Below are 27,381 nucleotides of genomic sequence, written 5' to 3'. Positions count from 1 at the left end.
CCTGCTCTGGACTGTCACAACTGGGAAGATGTTTGGACACCAAACTCCATGTTTTGGTCCCAGGAAGGTCGGCTTGCAGGGAATTTAACACAGAGTAGTGCAAAACAATACATTTTATTTGTTCACAGTTAAACACAAGCAACTGCCTTGACATTTTAGAACATTCTAATAAGGACAGCAAAAACCTCCTTTTGGTTTAAGTTCTCTTTAGCTTACGATTGTACCATTTCCTCGTTTTTCATATTTATGGCATTTAATGTGGATTGTTTAACATGCTTACAAAGAGCGAGGCAGGGAACAGATTAACTTGACAAAGACAGCAATTTTAGATTTAACTAAAAGCAGTCAGTTAAAAAAATCTGTTTCCACTTCACTGATGGGACCCCTTCAAACAAACTGCAAGTTAACTACATACAGCAGATCCACGATTTTTAGACTTACCAAAAAAAAAAAAAGAAAAAAGACAAAAAAAAAGAAATAATTGCAAAAAATTTTTGTTCCTCCATAATCTTTTGTGGTCCATAAACAAACCGAAAGTGGTTTCCATTACTATCCTGGTGCTAAAATCCTGTTTAAAAGAAGAATAAAGCCACCTTCTCAATGAGCTTGAATCACTGCCAGGGCGTTTCTGGAACCGACACAAAACCCACCTCTCCTCAGAACGCCGGATACACCCCCGGGCTGGGCAGGGCAGGATGGGGAATGAGCTTGTCCAGCATCCCAGCCCACCAGGGCAATGTGCAAACCGTTCCCTCCCTGGGGCTGGGATCTGGTGGGGAAAAGGGGCAGGAAACCTCCAAATCTTCCCGAAACACACGCTACCACGTTTGCTACCGCTAAGTCTGAGAAAGCCTAAAGACATGTCGACAAAACCAGTCTGGCACTTACAACCAACTCTCTACTCTCTATTCCATGCAGAGTCAAGCTTGGACACAACCACTGAAGTTCAACCTCTACTCTCAGGGCTCCAACTGACCAACCCAAAGGACACGGAAAATAATTTAAGATGGGCAGAAATGTATTTAGACCCTGGGTGTTACGGAAGAAGCGGAAAATGGAGGGGGGGGAAGTCCTGTCAGGAGCGAGCCAGCACAGCGCCAGCTGCTTTGACAGCCTCGTTCCTATCAAGGTTAAGAAGGGATTTGAACTACAAATGCAAGTGTTCTTGGACTTGATTTCTATGTGAGGCGATTCTTGAACAGCAGCTGCCACCCACAGACAGTTTCAGAGGAGAGGCCACGTGTGAGGGTAACGGTGGAGCCCGACGTGTCCGAGCACAGCCGGCCCCACACACATCCAACATTTACAACAAGCACTCTGCCTTCCTAACAGCAGCCTCTGCTCTGTCACAAAGGAGACTGAGTCTGACCACTGACAAGCCCTGATCCCAAAATCCTCCTTCACAGAAGGCTCATCATTGACTTGATTAACACGGAAAGGCTTCCGCCAGGATTCCGATTCCCGGTTTGAGCAGGATTCCTCCTCAGCCTTGCCTTCTAAGGAAGCAGGATGAGGGTGAAGGGGAGAGACCTAGAGCCAAACTGACATTGCTGAGCTCAAAAATGTGCTGCAGCCTGAGCAGAAGAGCACTCCGAGGAAACCATATTCTGAACGTATTCCCAGGAAGAATGAAGCCAATTGCTTGGACTCAAACCACGGTGGTCTCGCTCAGACCAGGAACAAAGAGCAGAACTGTGAAGGAGGGTCTGGCAGCACATTTCCCTGATTAGAGAAAACAAATCCTCCTCTGCAGATCTTCATAAGCTTGCAATTCTACATCCAGGTTCTGCATGCTCACCCTACTTGAGTAAAGCTTCCTTCTCCCTCTTCTCCCACCCCAATTGCTTTCCCATAGGAACCAGTCTGAGGTCAGTAACAGTCTGTCAGGCAAACACTTAAAATACCAAGAAGATCAGAAGCTAGTGTTTTAACAAGTCTTCAGCATTTACGGTCTCTTCTGCATTACAAGCTCCAGTTCCTTTTTGTCTGTTCAAATGTAACTTCCCAGGAAATGTTAAGGACAATATAAACAATGATCATGAATGAGGGAGAGTGAATCATTTTGCAGAGGTACAGTATTTTTAAACATTTTGGTATTCAATCAGACTCCAACTTAATGAAGACTGAGGGATGTGGGACAATGGACAGGCAAAACAGAGACCCTTAGATGAATGCACTGGAAATTCTAGTGCTGCTTCTTTCCAGGATGAAAGGAACCGAAGTCACCTGGACAGGCAGCACAACCAACTGCTCTAAATTGGAAGCTTGCAAGGAAATACAAAGCATTCAGAGTAGACTCACAAATGTTAATTTGGCCTCATATTGCACTCAAGTTCATCAACGCAGCCACTCAACCGGGGACAGGGAGAAAGGGCAAAAATACTTGCAAATGCTACCAGTTGTCCCTTCAAATTAGTACACACTGCTAAGGACTGAATTGGAGAAAGAAGCAAGAGTTAGGCTGGGCATTTCAATTCCAGACCCAAAAATCCACTTTGCATTCGTTCAGCAGCCTCCTTCCGTTCCTGGCCATCGATCCTGCTCCGCTGCATGAGCCACTGCTCAGACCAAAGAAACATAAAAGCTTTTAGTTAAACTTGCACTCACGCCTCCTGTTCTATGCCAAGAATATGAAAATAACACTGATTGACTATCTTCCTCTTTAACTGTGGTCATGATGGGTTTCATTGTAGTCCATGATATGAAGCTGTCCAACACTGCTTTCCTGGAGCTTGGGCGAGAGGCTGAGGTTATCGGGGCTCGGAGGGGCCTTCGACTCCACGCTGGGATCTTTACATAGTTCAGTCTTTAGAGCATCAGCCAGCCTGTTGGTGGGCACACCCTCCTCATCACACTGGCTCTCGCTCTTGTTGCGAAATAATTCTCGTGCCTTCATTCCAAGGAAGCTCTTGGAGCTGGGGAGTGAACCTACAGTCAGAGGGACAGTGGACGAGGGCTCCAGCAACACGGACGTCTCCCAGCGACTGCTCAGCCTCTGGTTCGGGGGTTTCTCTGGGGTGGAGAGCTCGCTGCTGCTGCCACCCTTACTGCTACTGCTGCCTCGAGTGCTGGGAGGTTTGGTCTCTCCGTTCCTGCCAATGGTTTCTTCACTGTTTCCTGCCACTGTATCTTCATTACCACAATCCACCCTGTTTGGGAAGGAGGGAGGATACAGTGTCAAGGAAATCATAAACAATGGAGAGGGAAAACTGGCCAAGGCAGGTTGCTTGGATCACCTTCCATTTCTGCTACTGAATTTGTACTTCAACAGGTTCCCTTTCATAGATCTGTGGCAAAGCAGGAGTAACCAGAAGTGTCACACACTCAGCTTTGCAACATGCAATGCTCTAAGTCCAAAACAATAATCCCCCAGCAGAATGCAACTGGATCCTGATCTGCTACAGCAAAGGAAGAGACCTGGACATCTTCTTTGGACTGGAGATCTTTGCTTTACCCATCCCAAGCACAGTGATCACCACAAGCTGGCAGTGCAAGGGATTACCCTGATGCTGTGGCAGAGTTTGGTGTAGGAAAAAAGGCACAATCTGAAGGGAATTACAGCACTGCCCAGATGCTTTAGGCAGGCAGATGTAAAACAAACAAACACTGAACAACAGCAGAACAATTTGTAGATTAAAGTGAGGTTTCTCTCAAATTTGAGTAACAGTCCAGCTATCTGAGAAGTACTTCATCAGCACTTCCAAGTGTTGTCAAGGACTCCCTGTAACCTGGGCAGAGTCCTGAAACAGATTCAATCTGTGAAAGGTGGAGCAACATGAATATTTTGGGGTGATGCACCCAGTGCCCTGAGTCCTGCCTATTTTACATAACTACCCTTACCTTTCTTCTGCTGCTTCAGCTGCTTCTGTTTTATCATCTTCAAGTTTTTTCAGCAGGCTGCTCTTCTCCAGACGCCCAAACAGATCCAAGATCTCCAGTTCAAATGCCTGTGTGATTCTTTTCTGGGCCTTGTACCTACTTTCTACTGCTTGCAGCTGACCTCTGAACAGAAAAAGAAACCAAAGTGTCCAATGTCTCCAGAGTCTGCCTCAATTATGATAATGCACATGAGAAAGCACAGCTAAAATGTTACACAGGAAGCCCCTACCTTGCTTGGATTTTGACATCTTCCAGGTATTTCTTTTGCTCCAGGAAGAGGTGGTCCTTTTTGGCAAGCTGAGATTCCAGTTCAGCTATCCTTTTCTGGGAAGCATCAAGCCTTTGGCTTTGCTGTTGAACGCAGGACTTTGCTTTCTCCAGTTCTTTCCGAAAGGCAGCGTGCAACATTTCAACCTCCTCGAGGCAAACGACACAAAGTTAAAGCATAATTTGATAGTGTGTTATTTTTACTGGTGTTCAGACGTGTTTCTGATGTTATAAATAGGCAGGTTTTAAAGGAGGATAGAATGAAAGCGGCATTTCTAAAAACAGATATAGAAAACTGGCTATGCTGAGGATGTACACTGTTAAAATAACTCCCCATCACTGGAATTTATTAGCACATTAATGCTCCTTACGGAAAGCTCTTTTCATCAAAGCAAACTTGCCAGTTCTGCACTGGATTAGAATAGACAAACTCCATTCTAAATCCATTTTTGCAACATGACATTCATTAAACAGCAGTAAAAGCCCTTTTTTTTGGCTTATTATTCACCTTCTTTAATTACTTTCTCTCACGCAGAAACAGTTATATTGTTGGGTAATTTACTTGCTTCTAATTAAAAAAAGGTTTCTTTGAAGTCAGGAAGTAAAACCATATGAACCACAGAAGTTTTAGTGTAGCTACTGCTAACTTCTAATAGGAAAATGAGTGAGTGAGAAGACTAAGATGTTTGTTTTAAAGCAGCACCTCACAAAAAGCAGTAAAATCCTGGTTAAGATCTTTCTCCAAATTCTGGCCCTTTTGCCCTTCATTACTTTACTAACAATCTGCTGTCAATTATATTACAAGCACAGTAAAATTTTGGTCTTCAGGAAAAAAAAATTGCTAAGAATTTATATCAAGTAGCTAAAACTGACCTCAGGTGTACCCCAACCACTCCTTCTGAGCTTTCAGAAGGGGCACTGAAGATGTTCCTTAAACCTACAGTGCACACAGATATCTGAACAGATCAAAAGCAAAATCAAAGCCCTGAAAATCAATTTCAGGACAAAGTTATCTGTTAAGTTATGAGGCATTTCCTTCTGAACCCGAGGCTGGGAAATGCTGGGTGATGCCCTCTAGTGAAGCCTCCCCAAAAGTCCTCCCCCTGCAGCTCTGCAATACCTTTGTAGTGTCTGTGTGCTTGTGCTGCAGCTGCTCCAGGTACAGCTCGTTGACCTCCCCAAGAACCAGCAGCTGCCTGTTCAAGAACTCCATCTGCTGTTGCACTGACTCACTGTTGGAAAGCTGGAAAGAGAAAGAGAACAGGATCCAACCTTGGGATGGATGGTTCAGCAGGAGAGTCACAGCTGACAGGCACTGTGTTCACAGGGGATTTTTAAAAAGGAGGGAGATAAAGACTGTGCATCGTAAACAGTGTTAAATAAAAAAGTATTCATAAAGAAATGTGAATTTTCACTCAACTTCTGACATAAACAAGATGGTTAAAACGGCAAGATTTAATACAAGTTCATAATGCTCAACCTGCAAACTCCTGCTGTGGAAAAAGCAGCCAAACTGAGAAGACTCAGAAGCCCTTGAACTGAGTTCAGAGTTTCCTCACCAAAACACGTTTTTCTGTGCTGCTTTTGTGCAATTAATATCAGACTAAAGAACTAAATACAGGTTTCTTTCAGAACAAGAAAAAAAAAGCACCTGGTGAAAATTATGAGACAAAGAAATAAACAGAAAGACATCAAGGGACCCTTGGAGCACTGACTTTTCTTACCTTTTGAGAAACCTGGCTAAGCAGCAATTCGGTGTGACACACCTTGTTGTTGGCCTTCTTCAGTTCTAACCTCAGATCTGCTATCATATTCCTGCAGTCTTCCAGCTTGGTCTGTTCAAGTGACAAAAAAATTACTCAGGGTTCTGAAACTTCACCAAGGACAGCAAGGGCACAGGGCTGGAAAGCTGTAACCCCCAGCACTGGAAATCAAGTTATACTGAGCCCTTGTGAAAGCCCCCAAACCATCTCTGCCTTTTCCTATTTCCAAACCACAGACAGGACAAAACAGCAATAAAAAGCACTTCCAATTATGCATTGCCTCGCTGTGAATTAAGACTACATCTCTAACAAAACATGCAGCTTTCTCTCAGATATTTCATGCCTTGTTATTAAGAAGGTTATTTTTAAAACCAGTCAGTAGACAACAATTTTGTTCGTGCTTCATACCTGCAATTCCTGGCTCTGGTTGTAGAATTCCTCCCGGTCGTGCTGCAGCTGTCTGATCTGGCTGTGAAGCTGAGCCACTATATTCTCATGTTCCTCCTGAAACTGGTGGTACCTCGCCTGTTCTTTCTGCAGACTCAGTTTCAAGGCCTGGATTTCCTTCTCCTGTAGTTTCAGCTGATCTTTCTGTTAAGAATCCCACATGAAGCATCAGAAAAGGCACCTGCTTTATGAGTTAGGACACCTGTCCTAAAGGCCCAGCCAAGCAAAGCTGTCCATCACCAGCAGGGCAGATAAACACTTTTCCACACACAGAACACTTTTATACAGGGCATGTTTTTAAGGCTTTTGGGGTTTGGTTTATTTTTGGCTGAAAAGGAGATGAAATGGTGATAAGAGTGGACAGGCTGACAACTCACAGCCACATCCAAAGGCACGAGGAGCAATAACACATTTTTGCACTGCCCCTCACGCTTTCAGTGGGGCCTTGGGCTTCACAGCTGAAACAACAGTTTGTCTTCCAAAATCTATTTGGAAGTCTATTTTTGGCTCTTGCAGTGAATCACCAGAAGATGAAACTGTTGATGGAATTAACAGAATGAAACACACCTAAATCTGTAATGAGACATCTTCAATGCACTTGTAACTTCAAATTGTAACAGAGAGAACACCTCTGGAAAAGAACACTGGAGTTTTCAGTCTTTGCTAATTATTCCTCAACTGGGGAGCAAATGGACAGTATTTCCTTTAATATGCAATGACGTTCTAGCCAGGTATTGAACAACTGCTCCACTACCAGGGAAGCCTTTAACTATCCACAGGCAAATGCTGGCAGGGGTCAAGCATGAAGGCAGCCACTGATTCAGCTGCCTGAAGTCAATTAGAAACTACTGCCCTTAATGACAGCGCCCGAGTCATTCCACTAACACTGACCTCGGCAAGGTGAGAAATGAGGCTTCTTTTTTAACTGAGTGGCACGCTGGCCAGACCAATTAACACTTGTTAAGCACCAGTGTGTTTCCATCAGTGCTAGAGCTGGCTCCCTGCTCACCATGGCAGCGTTGTGCTCCTCCAGAGCCGTAGCTTTGATGACTTTCCTCAGGAGCCGGCGGTTGCGCAGGGCGTGTTGCTGCCTCTTGAAGCGCTCGTACAGCAGCTGGTTGTGCAGCAAAAGCAGCTGGTTCCGCAGGGTGTGAATCTCATCCGAAGGGGGAGAGCCTGGATTGGGACACAGAAGAGCTTACTGAACTGCACTGGCCCTGTTCCACACATGGGAAGTGTTTTCTGAAGTGAAAAATTAAGATTTCAAAATCCATCTACTCTATCTGACCTCTGACACAAATTTCAAACTGTAAACGTTTTTCCCAAAGCAACGTGTGTGTGTGTTTCAGATGGATTCCTCCCCTTCCTAAGGGAAAAAAGGCAAGCTCACCATCACCACAGAAGCCCAAGAGCACAATACTGTGACAGACACACAGGTTGAAGCAGCAAGAAAAACAATCATCAGTTTTAGATTCAATTGTTAGTGAGGAGGTGGAAGGATGCGCTGGATGAGCAGCACCACTCTGAAGCCCAGTAGGTCTGAAATGGTCAAAAGCAGAAGTGTCTAGAATTGTGGGGAGGGCAGTTTGCACTTTTCAAAGATGAAAAATAGCAGCTCATCTCACTGGAACACAGCTACCTATCTGCTAAGTAGATAGACCACGGCTTAATGGAGGGCACCATCTTTTTGCAGCATTAGTTATAAAAAACACAGGTATGCAGGTCATTGTTCAAGCAAGTCTAATAATAGAGGAACACATTGCCAAAACACAGGAGAAATTTCCTCACCTCCAAAGTGAGTCCAGTCAGCAGATTTGCTTGGCAGAGACAGTCTGAAAAATGAAAATGCAGCATTAAGTTTAAATATAAAAACGCTCTGCAAGTCACTTGAAAGTAGAATGTGCACCTCAAAAGAGCTTATAGCCTGGCAAAAGCACAATTAAGGTCAGCTGGTATAAAAAGAATAAGGAGGAACTGTGCTGCTGTTTTTCAGGCACAGCTATTAGGATTAAGCCAGGACAAAAAAGGAGTAACAAGGAAGCTTGCAAAGTAATATATTCAGTCACCTACTTGTTCAGCTCCTTAGTGTGTGCATCTGCTCCTTGCTGAATCAGCCTGTCCAGCACTTCCACGGGAGAAGTCGAGGACATGCAGTCATCCTCCTGGGTTCCCTTGGCTTTCTTTAGCAGCTCCTCAGTCTTCTTGCCAACAAAGAGGTAGGCAGTCTTTGGTAATGCAACCTCGAAGAGGTGCTCGTAGAGGGGAGGCTGCCCACTCCCAAACACCACCCTCCTTTGTGCCGGTACTTTGCACGGGCTGGGAGTGAGGATACTCGTCTCCCCAGAGGTTCCTTCCCTGTTCCCAGCAGGGCTTTCCCCAGAGCCTCCACAGGGCTTGTCTATGGGAGTAAACGTTTGTTTGGGTGTTTCCCGTGCGTTCTCAGGCCCAGGCTTGTCCAGGGATGTTAAAGGCTCAGAGGTCTGGCTGTGTCCCTGCACACTGGAGACGGCTGAGTGGGTTTTCTTCTGAGAGCCTGACAGACTTTCATTTGTGCGGTAAAACGGGGAGTCAAACCCTCCTCTAGGCACCATGTGTTCAGCATCGGTGGTGATCTCCGAGATCTCTTTAGATATTGCATCTGAGGAGAGGGGGGAGCACCGTTATGTACCTTGTATTTCAGCACTACAGACATGTCCTTAGCTCAGATGTGGGTGAGGGTGACAGGCATTACCTTCCTCTCTGTCCTTTTCAGCGCTGTCTTCAAATGACAAACCGCCCAAAAACTCCGCAAGATCACTTAAGGTTACTGAACTTTTACTGCTGGGGATGTCTGAAAAAAAAGGTAAGGAAAATCAACAAGTTAGTTGTTCAGGTGCTCTTTTCTCCAGCCTTAGCACAGCACAAAACACAAGTCTTTTACTGCTGCAAGGTCCTTGGGATAAGCTTGTCCCTCCTTCAGATGCTTCCTCAAAGGAGGAAGTTACCTGACTGCTGTTCCATTCCATGTGGGAACCAGGTGGATCAGTCACAGGTCAGTCCTGACCCCAAAATGTAATCTTGTAGACTTAACATCTGCTATTGCACAGCCTCTGTAAGGATGTGCTGTTTGCAATTTAACCCATTAGGTAACTTGAATAAAAAAGAGTGGCTCATGTGCAGCGTGGCTGTACTTCCACCTTCACATTAACTTCCCTTCAGCTTCTGCTCTGGCTCCACAAGGACACAGCACTTGCCTGAATAAAGGAAATTTAGCAATCTGATGTAATACAAACTTGCCAACATGTGGCTACTGATCAAAACCCTGAGGGAGCTGCCAGGGGGACACCAGAGCACACGGGACAGAAACCTCACGCTCAGTTCAGTCACAGGTCAGGAGCCCAGGGAAAAACCCTGCCTGTTCTTAACTTGGAATTCAGAAAGTTCAGATTCCAGTGTTCCTACACAACTACACCAAGGAAATCCAGCTTTAAATTTCACTGTCATCTCCACTTTGAAGGCAGTAAAGATTCACAGCACAGAAGTCTCAAATACAGTGCCAAAATGCCTTCCTACAGCTGTCACAGGTGTAGATGACAGAGACTGGAAAATGGAATCTAGATTTACCTATTGAAAGTTGAGTTCCGCAACCATTCACTGCTGATTTCAATATTCCACAGGACTTTAAAAAAAGGTTCAAGTACAGCAATATAATTGAAGACAGGAAAAACAGTTTTTCCAAAAGCCTTTAAAAGGGAGCATCATATCTATCCTTACAGTTTGACCCAGACATGTGACATAAAACTTGCTGAAGTGAGACTTCATATACAGCTTACTGCTTTCTAATTACAAAAAATTCATCCCCAAAGAATCAGCTTTTATAAAAAATAAATATCCTTTTTCAGCCTTCAGTGTATATTTAAACATGCATAAGAATGCACGAGAGCCAGGTAAAAAAACCCCTGCAATCTATTTCCTGAAGGTGAATGGTTAAAATGAAATCAAAAGCTCCACAAGGTTTTAAGTTGAATCACACTTAAGGCAGGATCCTGGAACTACAAAGAACTCAGGGGGTAAAAATAAAAAAAATAATAAAAAAAAAAAAAAAAAAGATAAAAACCTGTGGAAAAGTGTTTGGGAATTGGAACATGTGTCAATAAAACTGGATTTGTTTACAACAAGCAATGGGGAGAGGAAAGTGGAGTTTACCCAATGATTTATCGCTGTTTATGACATTTTGCTGTCGGTACAGTAAAGGCCTCCCAGAATCTGGTTTGTCCTCCTGAAAAACAAAACAAACCCGAAATACATGATTTGCATTAGGTATTGTTGGAAACAAAGCTCTTGGACAGTTTCACAGAAACACATTTAGTGCAAACAGATGGCTTAAACAGCAAACCCATGTAAGAAGTCTGAAAACTGTGCAACTGGAAGTGGCAATTGTTGTCTAAACTTAGAAGAAAATGAGTTTTTGCAACGAGATGCAGCATTTTTTTAATAAACCAGTCACTCTGATTTTTTTTCTCAGTTATGGTCACTGCATGTAAGGCAAGTCAATGAAAAAAAAACCAGATTAGTTTGGCAGAAGAATTTTGTAATACCTTTTTAGGAGGCGTGGCAGCAGCTGAAGGGAGTGAAACATGCACAAAGTCATCTGAAGTGCAGGGTGGAGGAGGAGATGTGGCTGGTGTTCCCAAAGGTGTTCCTTTCCCCCCTGCTGAAAAGGAGCACAAGTTTTCTCAGCAGGCTCCCCCTTCCTCCTTTCAGCTGATTTATTTTATGTGAAGAATTGTATGTTTAAACACTATCTCAACCATTTACTTCAATCTCTTTCCACTGTTTATCAATATAAAAAGTGCACAGTTTCCAAGAGGCTGCTTCAGACTTTGGCACTGAATTCTTGGATTTCCCCTCTCAGTGTTTGCACCAGCACCGCTCTAGGTGAGGAGTTCCCAGGAGGCACAACTCAAGCCTATCAGATGGCATTCCTATTTAAGAGGCTGACAGTACAATTTACAGCCGGAATTTGCATTATGATAAACCTTGAAAGCCTAATTCCCAAACTCAGCACGTACCAGAGGTGCCAAAAGCTTTGCTGTAAGGTTGTGATGCGGACTGGGATGACTCTGATGGGACGACTCCAGGGGAGGTGGGTGGGGTGGTCATACCACACACTGCAGAAGGGCTCCAGATGGTGACCTGTGCCACAGCGACAAAACACACATCAGAGCTCAGAAAAGGAACATGGGAAGCCCCCAAAGCCAGGTCCTCACACAGGAAATCAGTGGGGGATTAAATCTGAAACGTGCACAAAGCACCGAACAATTCACAGCACTTCTCAGAAACGTGAATTTTTAGGACTGTCACGAGAAACTAGGAAAGTGCAAAGCGTGAAAGGTTGCTGTGCTTCATCTTCTGCTTTACCTGCTGTGGCTCAGTTGACAGCCTCGAGGACTGTGGGCTCAGGATCTGAGGTAGTTGCCCTGGCATTTGTGAGAGTGTTGGCCGAGGAGTGGAGTACGGGGTAGAAGTCCCTGAAAGTTTAAAAAAAAAATTAATTAATTAAAATTTAAATGTATCCAACACATCAAATGCAACTCCATGGTTTTTCTGGCTAGGATTTAAAGGCTTTTAACCAAAGCATTTCAAATCCATTCAACACAGACATTTGTAGCTAGCAAAAAAGAGACTTTTCTTGCAGCTTAAAAAAGTATCTATTGAATATATAACATACTACAGCTTCATATTTTAGGTTGGTTTGGCTGCTTGGGGATGGAGAAAGGAAGAGGAGGAAGAGGCAGTGGAAAAGCAACGTTGTGAACATGTACAAAACATGTATCTATATTATTTTTTCTTTTTAATTTTCTGCCGCCTAAGAATCAGACTTTAAGTGGGATAGATCAGTAAGATTTGGTTTTTTTTCCTCTAGGGCCAGTTTTCCTCCAGCAACTGAGTACTGATAAGCCATCAGACAGGTCTTACCATAGCTGCTCTGTGTGTCAATGTAAGAGCTGGCACTGGGGTCAGTTTGATGATGTTTTAAGCTTGTGCAGAGTTTTCGAGACACAGAGTAATAACCATCTTCATACGAGGCTTCTGCAGGGTCCAGGGAGATTTTGGCACATTCTATCACAACATCATGAGTTTCTAGTCTTTTCCACCTGCAGACAGTTTTTGGATCCAAAAGAGTAAGTTAGTCAATGATTGTTAAAAACAAGAGTTCCTGGACAGAGGAGGAATTGGCTTGCAGGATGGCTCCTTTGTTCCAGGCAGCTTTGCACGCTCCCAGCCCAACTGGAACAAGGCACCACACAGAAATTGCAATCAGATGACTTTGTAAGAGGGGGTCTCAAAGAGGAGACAAAACAGCCTGGACACAGAGATCCACAAAGGTCTGCCATGGAGCACTCTGGAAAGGAGGAACAGCACACGAAGACTTGGTTGATCCTGAGCTTCAGCAGCTGGAGAAATCAGCTCAGCTAGGACTCAGATGTTGGTAGGCAAAATTTAGACATGCCAGCAGTGAGGGGATCTTATATTATTTAAGCCAACACCATCTGCAATGCCAGTTTCAGGTCTGTGATTTTCCTCCCAAGTCTGGGGAATGTTTTTGAGGGTTTTATATCACATTACTACCTCCTTCATCCTGAAAACTACTCCTCACTACATCAAGCAGCCAGATTAGATCTGCCCAACATTTTCAGGGCATGGAAGTTCACTGTAAAGAACAGAAAGCCCAGAAGGCTGTCTTTTAAAGCGCTTTTGAAAGTAAGATATTCTATGTCCAAGATACCAAATCAGAAGGCTTCCACTGGTAGTTTTGTGCCAATTTTTGTGCTCCTTAGTGGTGCCACCCTCCCCCCTGCCAAACTGAGCATTGTGACACTCAATGGGTTCCCAGTTAGGAGTGATTTCCTAGTGGCTCTGAAAAGCAGGGCAAGAGCACTACAGTGCAGCAACAAGAGTCAAATTCTCCTCTTCAGTGGCTGGGCCTGTGGAGACAAGAGAAAAGCAGCAAGTGGTGCTGCTGCAGGCAAATGAGCCTATTGCTAAAGAAATCTAATACAGCTGATAATGTTAAGACATACCTGTTAAAAGAACTGATCTGTTAAATGAACCAATATCTAGGTACCAAAACAAGACACACTGAAGCCATTTTAAACACTTAAAATCCCAAATTCTTCAACAGAACTGAAAGGAATATGACCCAAACCTTAAGCCAATGAAGCACGTCCTGGTAGATTCACTTTATTCATTACAAGCAAACTCTTAGAACTTTATGAGGATGTTTGATCATTAAGTCATAAAAATAAGACAAAGTCAACTGTTTAGTAGAAGACAGATTCCATCCCTGACACAAGACCAATTTTGAACCTCAACACTGCTGTTAATGGCCTTTCACAACAGCTTTTGCTTGTTCATCCAGCTGTAAGCTGGGATGAAGAAAGTCTACGTGTTTACCTGGTGTGCCTCAGAACCTGGGTGGCAAAACACCCTGGGCACACAGTGCTGCTGGCACAGCCAAGGGTTTGCTGCACACCTGCAATAACCCCACTGAAAGCTGCTCATTTAGAGCCTCTCCTAAGAGCAGAGTGAACAGATATTTATATACCTTCGTGGGTCCAGTTCGTGGTCCTTGGATCCAGTCACCAATTCTGGATGAATTCGCACGTGTTCCATCATTGGCTGGGGGGGAAGAGCAAGCAGAGGGAGGTGTTACCAGCACAGCACCTCTGGATTGCACTGAGCTACACAGAACCCATGAGAAAACCACTGATCCCCATCACTCAGAATGCTGCATTTAACAGATAAAGCCAATTCCCATCACGGCTTCAGGAGTTCATCTCGCTCCCAGCTGAGTTTTCAGTCCAATTTTTAATCTTTTGTTTTGTTTAGCAGCCCTCAGCTAAACTGGCACATTTCTGGTATTTCACTGGCAAATCCCTGCCTTTCTATGGCTGTGAATTCCTTGTGGCAGATGATATACAGATGAGCAGCATTTTACCTTGACTACTTCTTCAAAGGTCTCTAAGTTTTCCTTCATACTGTAGTGGGAACGCAGAAAGGAGACAAAATTGCAAGGATACATTCCATAAAGACGATGGAAGAGAGCATAAACACTGGCATGAAGATGGACAAGGTAAATCTCTGCCACGTGACCTGGAAAAAGCAGTTAAATCTTTTTTCATTACATTGGAGGAAAGAACAAAAGCTTCTAAGAATGCAAAGCAAAAGAACTTTTAAATTTGAAATGTTAGCTGGGACAAGCTTTCTGAGATACAAAGAGTTCCTAGTGAAACTGTGAAGTCTTTCCAGAAAACAGGCAACATTTATTCATCAGCTCACAGCAAACGCAAAAATTAAGATATGGACCATTAATTACAACAATGTCCTGTCATTCTCAAAGCACACCTTTTTATTCAAGTTAAAACCCAAAACCCCTCTAGGTAATGAGCCAAAATTTGTAAGAATGATTAAAAAAAGACAACTGAGGCTTGCTTTACCTCAGAGATAAAAACTAAAAGCTTGTATCCACAAAAAAGCAAGCACTACAGACTTGAATCTTACTATCCATCTTAAAGTTCCAATCCTACTTGCAATGCAGAATTGCTCCCTAAATAGCACCTCTATGTGCTTAACACAGCATTTGTTCATTCAGCCATGAGACACACACACACAGACACTGCCAGGGTTAGGTGTCAGACCCCTCTCAACAAATTCAGCAGAGCCAAGGCTGTAAATGAGAAGACCAGTTTTACCAACACTTCCACGACTATTTAGCTGCACGTTAAAATAAACTCTTCATACGTTGATTCTTTCCCCTCCCCGTTTAATCTGGGAATCTCCAATTCCCAAATCATCTGCCTCAAATGGGAGCATTTTCCCTTCTCTGGCCAGTAAGATCAATCTCTGCTTTTCACTGTCATCAGGGCAGCATTTTGGTGCACTGAAACTTCACGTAGTAACAGCACCACATGGGAGAATCTAAGAGACTTCTGAATTTTGAGCAAAGAACTCCCCGATGCTACTGAAGAACAGAACAGCTTGTGGGCTTAATACATCATTTTCTGTGTTTAAAATCATCTCAGACCATGAAGAGCCTCACAAAAGAACTGCATACAAGTCACAGGGACTCTGCCAAACCACAACTGCATGCAACAAAGTTGAAATCTCACCTGGATTCTGCAAGCACCAGGCTGAGAGACGCCCAAAGATACCAAAGAAATCATGAAGGTACTGTTTGCCAGACTGAGGAATCATTGGCAACATGGTTATTAGCACTAGGACACCTGTGGTGAGTACTACTACATCTGTGTCAGTCTGCAAGAAGGGAAAAAACCTGCATTAGTTAAAAGTGTTGAACTTCATTTTTTTTCCAAGGATGAAGTGAAGGCTGAGTCATCATCATGGAAAAAGTTCTCTGTTGAAACAGTCCCTCTGAACCCTACCACAGCTTAATGATCCAAGATTACTGAGTGTTTTCTCATCCAGAACAACTCCAAGATTTGGGATTGTTGTTCCTACTCTGCTGCTTTCCTGCACAAAGACTTGACTGAGTTCAAAAGGGAACATCACCACAGTTCCACAGGTGAGTGGAAAAAAAAAAAAAAACACATTACTGGTATGTGAAGCATCTTATGTGTCACCTTCCTTCCCTCCCAGAGCTAAGAACACACAGCACTCAGAGTCCCTGGAACTGCCCATCTGCCCAGGGTGTTCAGGGTGTTGGCGAGTTACCAACACAGGGGTCAAAAGCTTTCCTCTTGAGCTGGCTGATGGCTCTGGCTGATGGATATTTCACCCAGCAATAATCCAAGGATGCTACAACGCCTTGGCTTGGACTGTGAGGAAGGGATGTGTCAGTGAAAGCCTCTGGCTATGTGGAACAGTATCAGGGAATCAGGTTTTAGGACAGGAGACAGAAAATGTTCCAACTCTTTCCCACTGGAGTCCCCACTTGCTTCCCCAGTTTAAAGCCCAATTTCCTCGGTAGCTCCTGTGCTTTGGCAGCACAGGGTGTACAGAACACGGGTAAGGTGCTACTGAGCTGCTCTTGGTACCTCCCAGGAGCCACCAGGGCTGATGGGACCTGTTCAGTGTGAGGGATTTTTCTTCCTCTGTATGTCTACCTCAGTCACACATGAACTATTACAGCACATTCCCTGTCCATCCCCATCCCTCTGTACACATCCCAAGCACTTCCACAGCTCTGTTCTATTCCTACCAGCTTTCTGACTCCCTTCACTCCTCTCTCAGTCCCACTGCAAAGGGTACCAGAACTCACCAGGAGTTTCAGTCACAGCACTTGTAGCTGCTCCTTTGGCAGTTACAGATCAGTGGTGGTTCTGTTTTGAAGAGCACTGGCACTTGGCTACATCATCCATTTAAATGTCACTTCAGTGTGAATACTTCACTATCACAATAAATTCCATTACTGACTATGCATTCCAGGTCTCAATGCATTTTCCATTCTTTACTCACTGTTGCAGTGCTGTACAGTGTTATAACTGACAAATTTGCAGATGGGAAAAGAAAACCCCACAAAGCAGGGGGAAACAGCCATGTCCTTGTAATCCAGCATGTCTGTAGCTTAGAAGGAAAAATCTGCTAATTCCAAGGTAATTTCACTATGGAATAAGCTATTGCACAGCCCATCTAAGCTGCAGGTAGAGTACACTGCCTTGCATGCACCACTTCAGAATGCACCAAGGGGAATTTACTGGATTCCTCATGAAGTTCATATTCAAGACACTCATCAACTTCACCACGGGCCTTCTTTAACTTACTTTTGAAAAGTTTTAATAAAATTTCCTAACTCACAGATACACAGTGACAGTGGGTTTTAGAAACAAAGACTGTCAGCAGTAACAGGGGTCTTTATAAAGCTCACATTAATTCCCCTGTGGCTTAACTGACACCAAACCAGAAACCAAGTGCCTTGCATTACAAGTATCCACGTTTACATCAGGTGTTTTATGGACAATGCTGAGAGCTCTTACCTTGAGACATTTAAGTAATGAAAGTAGGAGAGGTGCTTGAGAAAGTTTATGTTTCCAAGATGGTTGTCGTCTTATCACGTGTCCCAGCAGAGAGAGAGTGGGTAAACGAGTAGCAGCTTTGCCCATATAATCATTAATTTTGTCCAGTAGATGCTGATAAAAGGGTTTTGCAGAGAGTGGTTGAAAAAGGAAAGGGATTTATATTTAGTTGCTGTATGTTGTTTTTCACCAATCTATATTCAGCAGTTTTGCCCTCGTGAGTGATGGGAACTGTGGGCATTTCACAAATACACAGGATCCAGGAGGAAACAAAACCTTACAGCAATAACTGTAAGAGGGCTGCTAGACAAATGCAAACTAGTCAGTCCAGAAGTCACTGCACTGGGAAATGTTTATAAGTAAATAATGAAAAACTAATCTGGTCAGCAGCCAATTTGTTGTGCCATTCGCAACCTGTTTAAAAATCCTTAGTTGCTCTCAAAATATCCAGTTTGGTTTGGGCCAACACATCCAGGACTGACCAAGCAGCAGGAGCATTGCAAAGAGACAACATTAGCCCTCAGAAAACTTTCCTTTATGGAGGTTCTTTGCTTAATTGGGTCAGTTTAAGCAACTCAAGAAATGGAGACCTTTGAACTTTTTTTAAAGCTTAACTACTCTTACTCCAGAGATACTACATCTCTACAGCACGAGGTAATTCTACACCAGCCTGGAACCCCAGAGTTCTAAGAGGTGCTATTTAAAGGCTGCTTCAGTCCCAGGCTTAAAATCTGCCATAACAAGATTTGTTTTTACCTTGTCATGAGGCTCTTGCAGCGTGGACAGGATATGCAGTGCCTGCTGAGAATTGGTTTCCAAGTAATAGTCCACCAGGTTGTTGACAAGCACAGGCCCACGGTCTGTCAGTTGGGGAGAAAGGGAGGGGAAAAAACACTCTCAATACACTAAAAACTAAGCAATTGCTACAGGGACATTGCAGGACTTTGAAACAACTATTACACAATTTATAACACGAAGCACTACTTGGTGTTTACCAGACCTTTGGGAAAATGAGACCTCTCAACTACATTTCCTGGTTCCAAACCACTCGAGCAATTGCATTTGGCTCAGGGAAAGCAACCATTTATTTTAATAACTAACAATTACTGTCTAACCTTAAAAACCTAGAGGCAGCTGAACTGCAAGGGTACGTTACCCAGTACAGGTAAAGAGTTCAGGACTAACTTTATGTTCTCTCTCTTCAGCAGATAAAGGAGAGCAAGTTCAGGGACAAGGACACTGGCAGAGCTCTCAAGTTCTGAAAAGGCTCTGTCAGCACAAGTGATGCCTTAACAGCAGCAATCACTTTTCAGAAAGTCTAGATCTGTTTTCCTTTGCTTTGGTTTTTTTTTTTTTTTGTTTTGGGGTTTTTTTTTTGTTTGTTTGTTTTGTTTTTTGAGTTAACAAAATCCCACCCACCAGTTCTCATAATGTGGATACCACCTAATTCTTTCCAGATACACTTGACAAAGAAAGTTTCATCAGCTCCCACTTGAGGCTGTGCCCCAGGAAAAGCCAGTCATCCTCTAATAGTATTTTAACAATTACATAACAGACCTTCCAGGAGCCATGCCATTAAGCAAAATGAAGAGAAGCTTAAATCCTTAAAGCAATTTCAAACCCAAGTATCAAGGAGTTTCTTTCAAGCTGCATTTGCAAAGACAGGGTTTGATAGAAAAAAACCCCCACATTTATTCTACCTTGACTGGTGTAAAAGCAAAACCCTTCCTGGAATTACATAAAAGGACACATACCACAAACGAGATTATCTTTGAATGCAGCTGTTATATCTTCCAGGACACCCAGAATCGGAGAATCCAGCATCGAGAGGAGCTCACCAACATTTCCCTGCTGTGCCATGATGCACGTACTGACATGAATGTGGAGGTCAAAGTTTCAGGAAGTTCCTCATTGGTGTCTCTCTACCAGACTAGGAGAGAAGAGAGAGCAGGTGAATGAACTTTTCCATCTTAAATCTCTCACCTTGATTTCTTTTCTGCAGCATTGCCCATTTCACACTGAAAGGATTGCTTGAGTTTGCACACCTGCAGTAAAAGCTGCAAGAGAAGAGTTTCCAAAAAAACAATGAGTTATTAGCAAGGTTTTCTTCCCTTTTTCTCAAAAAGACATTATTCTGTTTGCAGAAGACCTTGGCAATTATAACTAGACTGTCAAGAGCATTCTCTTACCAGCTTAGCAAACTAGAGCTCAAGTCCATTCCTCCATTCCTGCCTTCTTACAGCAATTCCTCCTCAAACCACCTTTCCTTTGCACAGTGGACTAAACTCTGGAGAAAACACACACCTCCAGCTCCTTCTCCACTCCTGGGACCAGCCCAGGAATTTGCTGCCCTGGGCTCTGCATTGTTTCACACCAACAGATTTGGGCTTTAAGGCCTGAACCATGGCCAAGCTGCAGCTGTTGGGAAACTCAGTCAGGGTCACTGCAGCTGCTGCTCGTGGCCACCCTGGGCACACCAAACCACAGGCTGGGCAGCACAACACGTGTGTGATTGGTGAATAAAACATTACAAACTGTGTGATTGGTGAATAAAACATTACAGACTCTGCAGTGCAGGAACTGTGGAGAGTATTAAATGCAACAGTGTGCAGATAACACGACTGGCCAGGTCCTCGATAGTAAGTGGGAACAAACCTAAGCCATTTCAGGCTTTTGGGATGGCTTCTTCCCATGTCCCAGCATCAGAGGGATTCAGGTGTCACATCTATCTACCTACCACAAAATGAAGTTTTTTTTTCACCCATAAAAATCCCGTGCTGAACCTTTTCCATTGGCAGAAAGAATCTGGAGTCACATCACACCTAATTTTATCAGCAAGGGTTTCTTTTCCCTCCTACTTCCAGCCAGCACAGATTGTTCACTTTCCCCATGGAAGGCAAGACTGACACATCCCAAGTTTACACATAAAATCTTTTATTTTTTTACTGCAATTGTTTATACAGCACCTGTTCTGTGGACGAGCTGAGCTTCTGTCTGCAGTGCTGTCAGCCACACACCTTTCATGATCACTAATAGAGAAAAAAGCAGGAAGAGGTCAAGGAAAGGCACAATTTATTTTTCTGTGTATATTCAGAACACCATTCAGTTCTTTACAGGGATTCACCTCGTCCCTCCTGCATGAGAAAAGTCAGCCCTTAGGCTGAAAAACACCAAAAGGTGTTGCACAGCTGCCCTTTCCAGAACTGTTCACAGGTTAAGCTGTGCAATTGCCTCCAGCTGGATGGCTTTCACAAGACTCCAGTTCTGTACTGTGACCCTTCACAAGCTGCTGAAGAGCTGCATTTGTGATAGGTAAAATCTTACACACAAAGAATCCTCCTCTATTCTGAACCTAGAAAAGTTAATTTAAGCCTTTAGATTCTAGTCTAAACATTGTTAGGCATTAGCCAAGGACCACAGTTCAGTGCTCTATTTTAAATAACACTCTAATTACCTGTAGACAATCTTACTTTCTTGGTTTAACACTGTTACTGGCCAGCAGGAGTTAACGTGGCCACCAGTAAACTTTGTCATTTGCAACATATCACTCCGGAGTTGCAGAACTGCCCAAGGTCACTTTTCTCAGTGCCACCAGACATCAGTTTACTTAATCTGGCACGGATTGCAAATTCAAAGGTGATAATATGGCACCACTCTCACTACAGGCATTTCAGTAGGGACTGACTCGCTGCAGTGATCCAGCAACCACCATTTCAGGACACAAAACACCCCACCCTCAGTTTTCAGTGGTCACAACTGAACAGTCCAAATAAAGGTTCATGTACAAGTAGCCAGCACAGTCTGGTCACTGAAGTGTTCAGATTTAAAGACTATTTTTTTCAAGCCTGATGCTGGCAAGACCTTAAACCTGCAGACTTAAAACTGGTTGGTGGTGTAAGCAAGACTCGGACAATGAAAAAAACAGTAACTCGGAGTGGGGAAAAAGTTACTTTTTACTCAAACCAGAATGGATTTCTAATCTATAGGTTCCATAAAATTAGAGCTGGGATTTGCTGTGGGTTCGGGTTCTGTTTTTTTATTTCTCTACATTGTGCAGACTCCCAAGCTTCAACTTCTTCCTCAAAGCACTTGCTGTTTAGAAGACAAACAATGCTCCAAGAGTGACACCATCCTTTTCAGAAAGTTTGAAGCCACTCATCCGTGCAACCTGAGGAGCCAACCTTCCACTTTGTTACTCCTTCTCAGGCCTCAGCTGTTTTTTGAGTTCCTAGTAACTGTTATAACATCGTATTGACTCAGTGACAGTTCTACTGCATTCAGAGGGTGTGTGGAAAAGCAGTTCCCTACAGAGAATCCACTCCTTCGTTTCTGAGAACACCATCTTGGAGAGACAGAAAGGCCTCACTGACACAGATCCCTCCATTTCTGTCAGGACACAGGCTCAGCGATGGTGAAGCAACAGATCCACCAGCTCCCTGAGCAACCTGAATTAGCTGTTTAAAGTCTTGTTAACAAAAGGGAGGCATGACCACACCCCCAGGCCAGCTGCAAGCAAAACCTGTTTGAAGAATTAAAGCAGCGTGAACATCAGACTCTGCGTTTTCACCCCATAAAAATCCTGCCAACACTTTTTCTCTTCGACTCCCTCCCCCACCAATGAAAAGAATGCTTTTATTTCTGCTTTTCCTCTGGATGGGGTCTGGAAGTCAGGTTCAACCACACACTTGCAGCCAGATGGAGGAAAACACCAGTTGAAATGTTGAGCAGGTAAGAGGATTTGGGCCATTGTGCTGCCATCAGATAAGAGCGGGGCTGATAACCCAGCTCGGTCCCGATAACGACACGCGGAGGTAACGGATCATTTCCCGAGCTCCCTCAACTAAAACAGATGGCTGGAGTGACCTTGTGCCAATAAATCCAGCGTCGTTTATTTAAACTTGTCAATCATGCCCTGGAGTACCTTAAAGTGGAGCAGCCTCCACTCCAAAAGCCAATATTTGAAATATTAAGAAAAGTATTTCAAGCCCCACTCCAAACCAGGGCAATATTACACACAAATACTTCAACAAGTGGAACTTTACCTGTTGAAGTTACACCAACCCAGTATAAAGTTGTCACTCCACCATACACAAATAACTGCAATTTTAAAAATTAAATCACAGGTTTTTCAATGCAGGATCTCCTGTAAAGTGAAATTCTAAATAAGACTGAGACCCTCTCATCACATCAGCTCCGCTGTGCCCAACACAAATGAACAGACCAGGAAATTCCTGCAATAGCCTTAAATCACATCCCACTTTTTTAGGCAAAGACAGCTGAGCAACTACTTTACAGGCAACAGGCTTTTAACTGCAGTCAGAAAACGCTGTGCTCTGGCAGATGCAGTTCAGCTCCCAGGGGCTGTGGTGTCACAGTGATTTATCACAGTCCTACCAGGAACTTGGGATGTGATTTTCAAATCTTGCAGATAAGGACAGGGCAGGTTAAGGGGCTTCCACCACCTCGTGAAACAGCGAGATCCTCCACTGGATGCCGCAGTGTTTTTTAATCTGGAATTGATACATCTGTGGTGAATCTTTACAGTATCACATCACAACCCCCTCCTTCTGATCAAATACATAGTTACAAGATGCTTCCATCCCTAGATGTTCCAATCATTCCCCCTTTAGAAGAAATTCCACATCCCTGCAGCCACACTTGGAACGAACAGGATTAAAACCAAGTCTGTAAGTTTTCCACGTGGTTTGATTCACTGACTCTTCACGAACTTTAAAATTAGTTTTATATGAAAGATCCAGGGCACTTGGTTAGTAAAGAGTAGAACAAATCTAATTAAATACCTTTTGAAATGCAACATTTTAACTTCACTGGAAAATATAACAGCACTTCTTATATTCAAGAGCTTTCATTCTTATGTTCAAGAGCTCTCATAAAGACAAATTTTAGTAAAAAGTATTAATTTTAAGTACCAACACAGCCTTGAAGCCAGCTTACAGAAGGAAAGGAGAAGCCAACAAGCCAAGAACCAATTTTAAATTATTTTTTTTCAGTAGCTAATTTAACCACAACACAGTTTAAACTACAGACTCGAGACAAAGGCAAGGGCTGTAAAAATATTAATTGGAAAAGGCCAAATAGAGAAAGAAACAGCAGAGTATTCCCAAAGATTATGACTTCTGTAAGTATTTCTGTCAAGGGAAGATGTTCTTCTGTTCAGTGTATTTTTATCTCGAGCCAAATGAAAAAGCAGCTGGTAGTGCCAGTTATGCTGCTCAGAGGGTGGGGAGGAGGGGGACACACACCACAAACACACCCTCCTCCCACAGCAGCCTTTGCTGCAACAACACACAAATCCACACACCAGAAGCGCCTCTTCTGGGGGTGGGGGATCAACAGCAGCATTTTATCTCTCCTCATTAATCAGGAATTAAATTTGGGGCACGGCAGTGAATGGTTATTCCCCCCCCCGACTCCAAGAGAAAAGGGGGATTTCAACACCTCAAGCGCAGAACCTCCAGATTTACACTTTTCCACCTGATTTCTACTGCAGGTGAGGTCAGCTCAGGTGTTCGGGTGCTGCTCTGGCAAAAGCCACCATCGAGGACACAAAGAATTTTACAGCAATTGTTGTTTCCAGAGAAAAAAATCCCCCTGGCAGCACAGCAGCCCTTTTCACTCCATCTCTGAAATGCTGCTCGGGAAGGATTAAGCCTCACTCCTCCCATCCAACACACAAAATCAAAGCCTGCTTTAAGTATCCTAACAACACCCAATTTTATATTTCCCCCCCAGTTACAGTAAACACTGCCATCACAGAAGTGACATAAGCAATGAATGAAAAGGGACAGCAGAGAGAAAAACCACTGGTGGCCCAGGAAAGCAAATGGGTGATTATTGCCTTTTTCACCACCCAGGAATAACAACTCCAAACCTCTGCTCAAACTGATCACTACAACTGACAGTACGATCGATTTAATTTATTTATTCATCTGTAAAGAATGAAGGTGTCTGGCCTCTAATAGCAAATATTCTTCTGGTTAGTTTAAGATCTAAGACTCCGACCCTAACTTGATATTAAATATATTCACTTTGTTACAGGTGCTTAACTGATGTGGGAACAGGAAGATCACAAAAGTCCAATAACCATATTCAGCATTTTTTAAAGATTCTTCTGACTCTCTCCTGTGCTAATAACACTATTGCTAATTGCTACTCCTCAAATTTCTGTCAGAGAGAACGTTGTTTAAAAGGAACCCACGTCTAAAAAAGCCCAAACCCGGCAGGGCTGACACCTCACCCTTTGGCAGGAGCTCTGCTAACCAGCCCAGCTACTCAGTGGAATTAGGGAATTATTTCATTCCTTCCACCCAACTGCACATATTAATAGCAAACAAATAAATAAGAACAAGTCCTGGTTTTCTGTACCAATTCAATTAACATTGCACAAGGAAGGTGAGTCCAACTAAGGAATCTTTTTTAGCCACGAACAGGTGAACTGAGAGCTCCAGGCTTGGCACCAACACAAGGAGTGAGACTCCAAAATCTCTGCAGTACTTTGATTTTTTTTTTTTTTGCCCCCAAGAGGAACCTTTTAAAATATTCCCAGAATTAGGCAGCAATTCAGTAAACCTTGAAACCACTGCAAACTATCTGATGTTCTCACTGAGGCATTTTAACTGCTCCAAGAATTAAAGTCAGCGCTACACAGAACAACAGCGAGTGATGTGCAACTGTTAAAGTGAAAACAAAACACGTACAATGCCCAGAAAAGTGACAGCAATTCTTTACTCTTAACGTGCTACCCAAAGAAATGCTTATGCTAACAAAGGAAACATCATTACTTGTCCTCATTATGTTTATTAAACTACATGAAAATAAAATACAGCAGCCACGCAGCAGACCAAGATCTAAGCTGTAACATTGTTTCTTAAATATCCACCTGTCTGCAACACAACATGAAATCTGGTCCCCTCCCCTGCCTCCACCGATTTGTTTTAATTTGCTCGTTATCAGAGAATCCCAGAATGGTTTGGGTTGGAAGGGGCAGTAAAGATCATTTATTATAAGGGACACCTTCCACCAGCCCAGGGTGTTCCAGCCTGGCCTTGGGCACTTCCAGGGATGGGGCAGCCACAGCTTCTCTGTGCCCTGTGCCAGGGCCTGCCCACCCTCCCAGGGAAGGATTTCCTCCTAATAAAGGAAAAGGTACCTTTTCCCAATATAAAATAAACCTAAGAGTGTATGCACATATTCAGCTCATGCAGACACTAACTGGGAATCCCATCCCCAGCTCCTGTCAGGACTAACACGGAGGTGTCTGGCAGTTGGAGGAATTTCAGGAATCAGTACAAGTCAACATCCCAGCAGTCCAGCTCCAAATAAGAGCCAGCAGCCATTTCAAACTACAAATAGCTACTAAAGACAAATATTTGTTCCAACACCAAAACATCTGCAATTGGCCAGAGTATCTCACATGGGAATCCTTTAATAGCGCTACTTTTTTTTAGCCACCATAAAAAGCAAATTTTCAAGTAACAAAGAGTTAAGGTGCCAGGATTAAACACAGCCAGAGATAAAATCACTTTAATTAAAACTTATCTCATGACACATTAGATATTCTGACTATATTTTCATCTGGGTAAGTCTGTACTATTCCCCACAAAGGACACGTAGGACTGGCCTGCTAAAAAACCCAGAACAAACAAACACAAAAAAGTGTCTTACTGAGCAAAGGATTTTAAGCCCCTGATTTTAGGTTAAACTTGAATGTGACGTAGCTGGTTTTGATAAGCAGAGTATCTGATTGCTGCTTCCCAAAGCCAACAGCAGACAGATGCACTCCCAATGTTTGCAGTGATTATTAAAACTTCCAGAGTTTTCAAAGATTCAGTTTCTAGCTGTTCCCACTTATAAATTGAAGAAGAATTTTTCCACTTAACAGGATCACTTCAGTAGAGCTTCAATTCTGACAGATTTCTAACAACTATCCCCAGGAGCTGGTGGCAGGAAACTGCAGGATCAGACCACACAAAGAATGAAAACCTGGATTGGCATCCACTGGAAGGTTCTCTGGAAACAGCAGGTCTGGAAACAGTTCTGGAAACCTGATCCCAGTTTCTGGGTCATTTCCATGGGTTTTGAATCATACATTCCTTTAAGGCATGTTCTTTCTTTCACTCATTGCCTTGTAAAAGACTCATTAAAGAGAAAAAACAACCAACACGGAACGGCCAGGAGAGAAGCTCTGACTAAACTGATAAAACAATGACAGAGGCTGCATCCAGAGCAAACAAAGGGTGAAAACTTCAGGACTGCAGCCCTGCAAGTTCTTTGTGATAACAGGAAGCAAAATGTTTTACTGCAGAAGTAAACAACATCCTGACTTTCACATTACCTACCCACGAGCAAGGAAATGAGAAAAGCCTTCCTCACCGAGGGGACAGACTTCAACAACTGGTTCATTTAATGCCCAACCCCGGACTAAGGAACCTCCTCAGCGAGTCACTGAGTCAGGGGAAGCCTGGAAATCGTTTTTGCAAGCGTTTACTCAGCGTTTCCACGGAGGATGCTGAGCCTTTTCTCGACAAACCGCACACAATTAAAGGGCTGGTGGGGGGACCCGAAGGGGGGGGGGGCAGAGGCCCCCAGCCCCCCGGGCAGCGTCCCAGAGCAAGCCTGGCTCCGGAGAAGGAGAGGGGACGGATTGAGGCAGGAAAGGGGATGGAAAGGGAACATCCCCCCTCCGCCTTCCCCATCCCCCCGGCCCCTTCCCTTTCTCCTCCCCGAGCCCTTTCTCCCTGCTCCCCCATCCGTCCCTGTGCTCTGCCTCCTCCTCTCCGTCCCCGCGGCTGCCTGCGGTGTCGCCCGGGCCGTGGGCTGGCCTGGCACACTCACCTGTCCCTGAGCTCCCCTCAGCTGTTTACCACTCCGGGCTCCCTCGGCCCACAGGGCGCCGCCATCTTGGCCCTGCCTCCCCCTCCCACCGCGGCGCTTCGCCCCTCGGATCCCTCCGCCGCCAAACCTAGTCCCGCCTCACCGCCTCGCTCCCC

General features: G+C 43.9%; 1 protein-coding gene across 6 annotated transcripts; it reads right to left on the bottom strand.

The window, feature by feature from the left end:
• Nucleotides 1–95: 95 nt before the first annotated feature.
• On the bottom strand, nucleotides 96–27,381 carry TSC1 (TSC complex subunit 1). 6 transcript variants are annotated; one of them, XM_027911616.1, is made up of 23 exons: nucleotides 27,227–27,381; nucleotides 20,338–20,400; nucleotides 19,126–19,301; nucleotides 18,128–18,231; nucleotides 17,333–17,485; nucleotides 15,509–15,653; nucleotides 14,338–14,492; nucleotides 13,945–14,018; nucleotides 12,315–12,493; nucleotides 11,757–11,866; nucleotides 11,408–11,531; nucleotides 10,934–11,049; nucleotides 10,542–10,614; nucleotides 9,088–9,186; nucleotides 8,427–8,994; nucleotides 8,145–8,188; nucleotides 7,366–7,532; nucleotides 6,318–6,500; nucleotides 5,871–5,981; nucleotides 5,267–5,389; nucleotides 4,109–4,293; nucleotides 3,841–4,002; nucleotides 96–3,149 (listed from the first exon to the last, which is right to left on the bottom strand). In XM_027911616.1, exons 3-23 carry the CDS (start codon nucleotides 19,229–19,231, stop codon nucleotides 2,663–2,665), a joined length of 3,468 nt encoding a protein of 1,155 aa, XP_027767417.1. In that variant the 5' UTR covers nucleotides 19,232–19,301; nucleotides 20,338–20,400; nucleotides 27,227–27,381; the 3' UTR covers nucleotides 96–2,662. The 6 variants fall into 6 exon arrangements, with proteins under 6 accessions (XP_027767417.1, XP_027767416.1, XP_027767413.1 ...); XM_027911615.1 differs by having other exon boundaries at nucleotides 4,109–4,296; nucleotides 10,934–11,046; XM_027911612.1 differs by having other exon boundaries at nucleotides 4,109–4,296; nucleotides 27,227–27,380.

The sequence above is a fragment of the Empidonax traillii genome, unplaced genomic scaffold (genome assembly GCF_003031625.1).
Source record: "Empidonax traillii isolate 1590-97213 ecotype Southwest subspecies unplaced genomic scaffold, ASM303162v1 scaffold34:size3740991, whole genome shotgun sequence".
In the NCBI taxonomy this organism is placed as follows: Eukaryota; Metazoa; Chordata; class Aves; order Passeriformes; family Tyrannidae; genus Empidonax; species Empidonax traillii.
The sequence above is the reverse complement of the archived record's forward strand: the minus strand, read 5'-3'. Positions and strand labels throughout refer to the sequence as shown.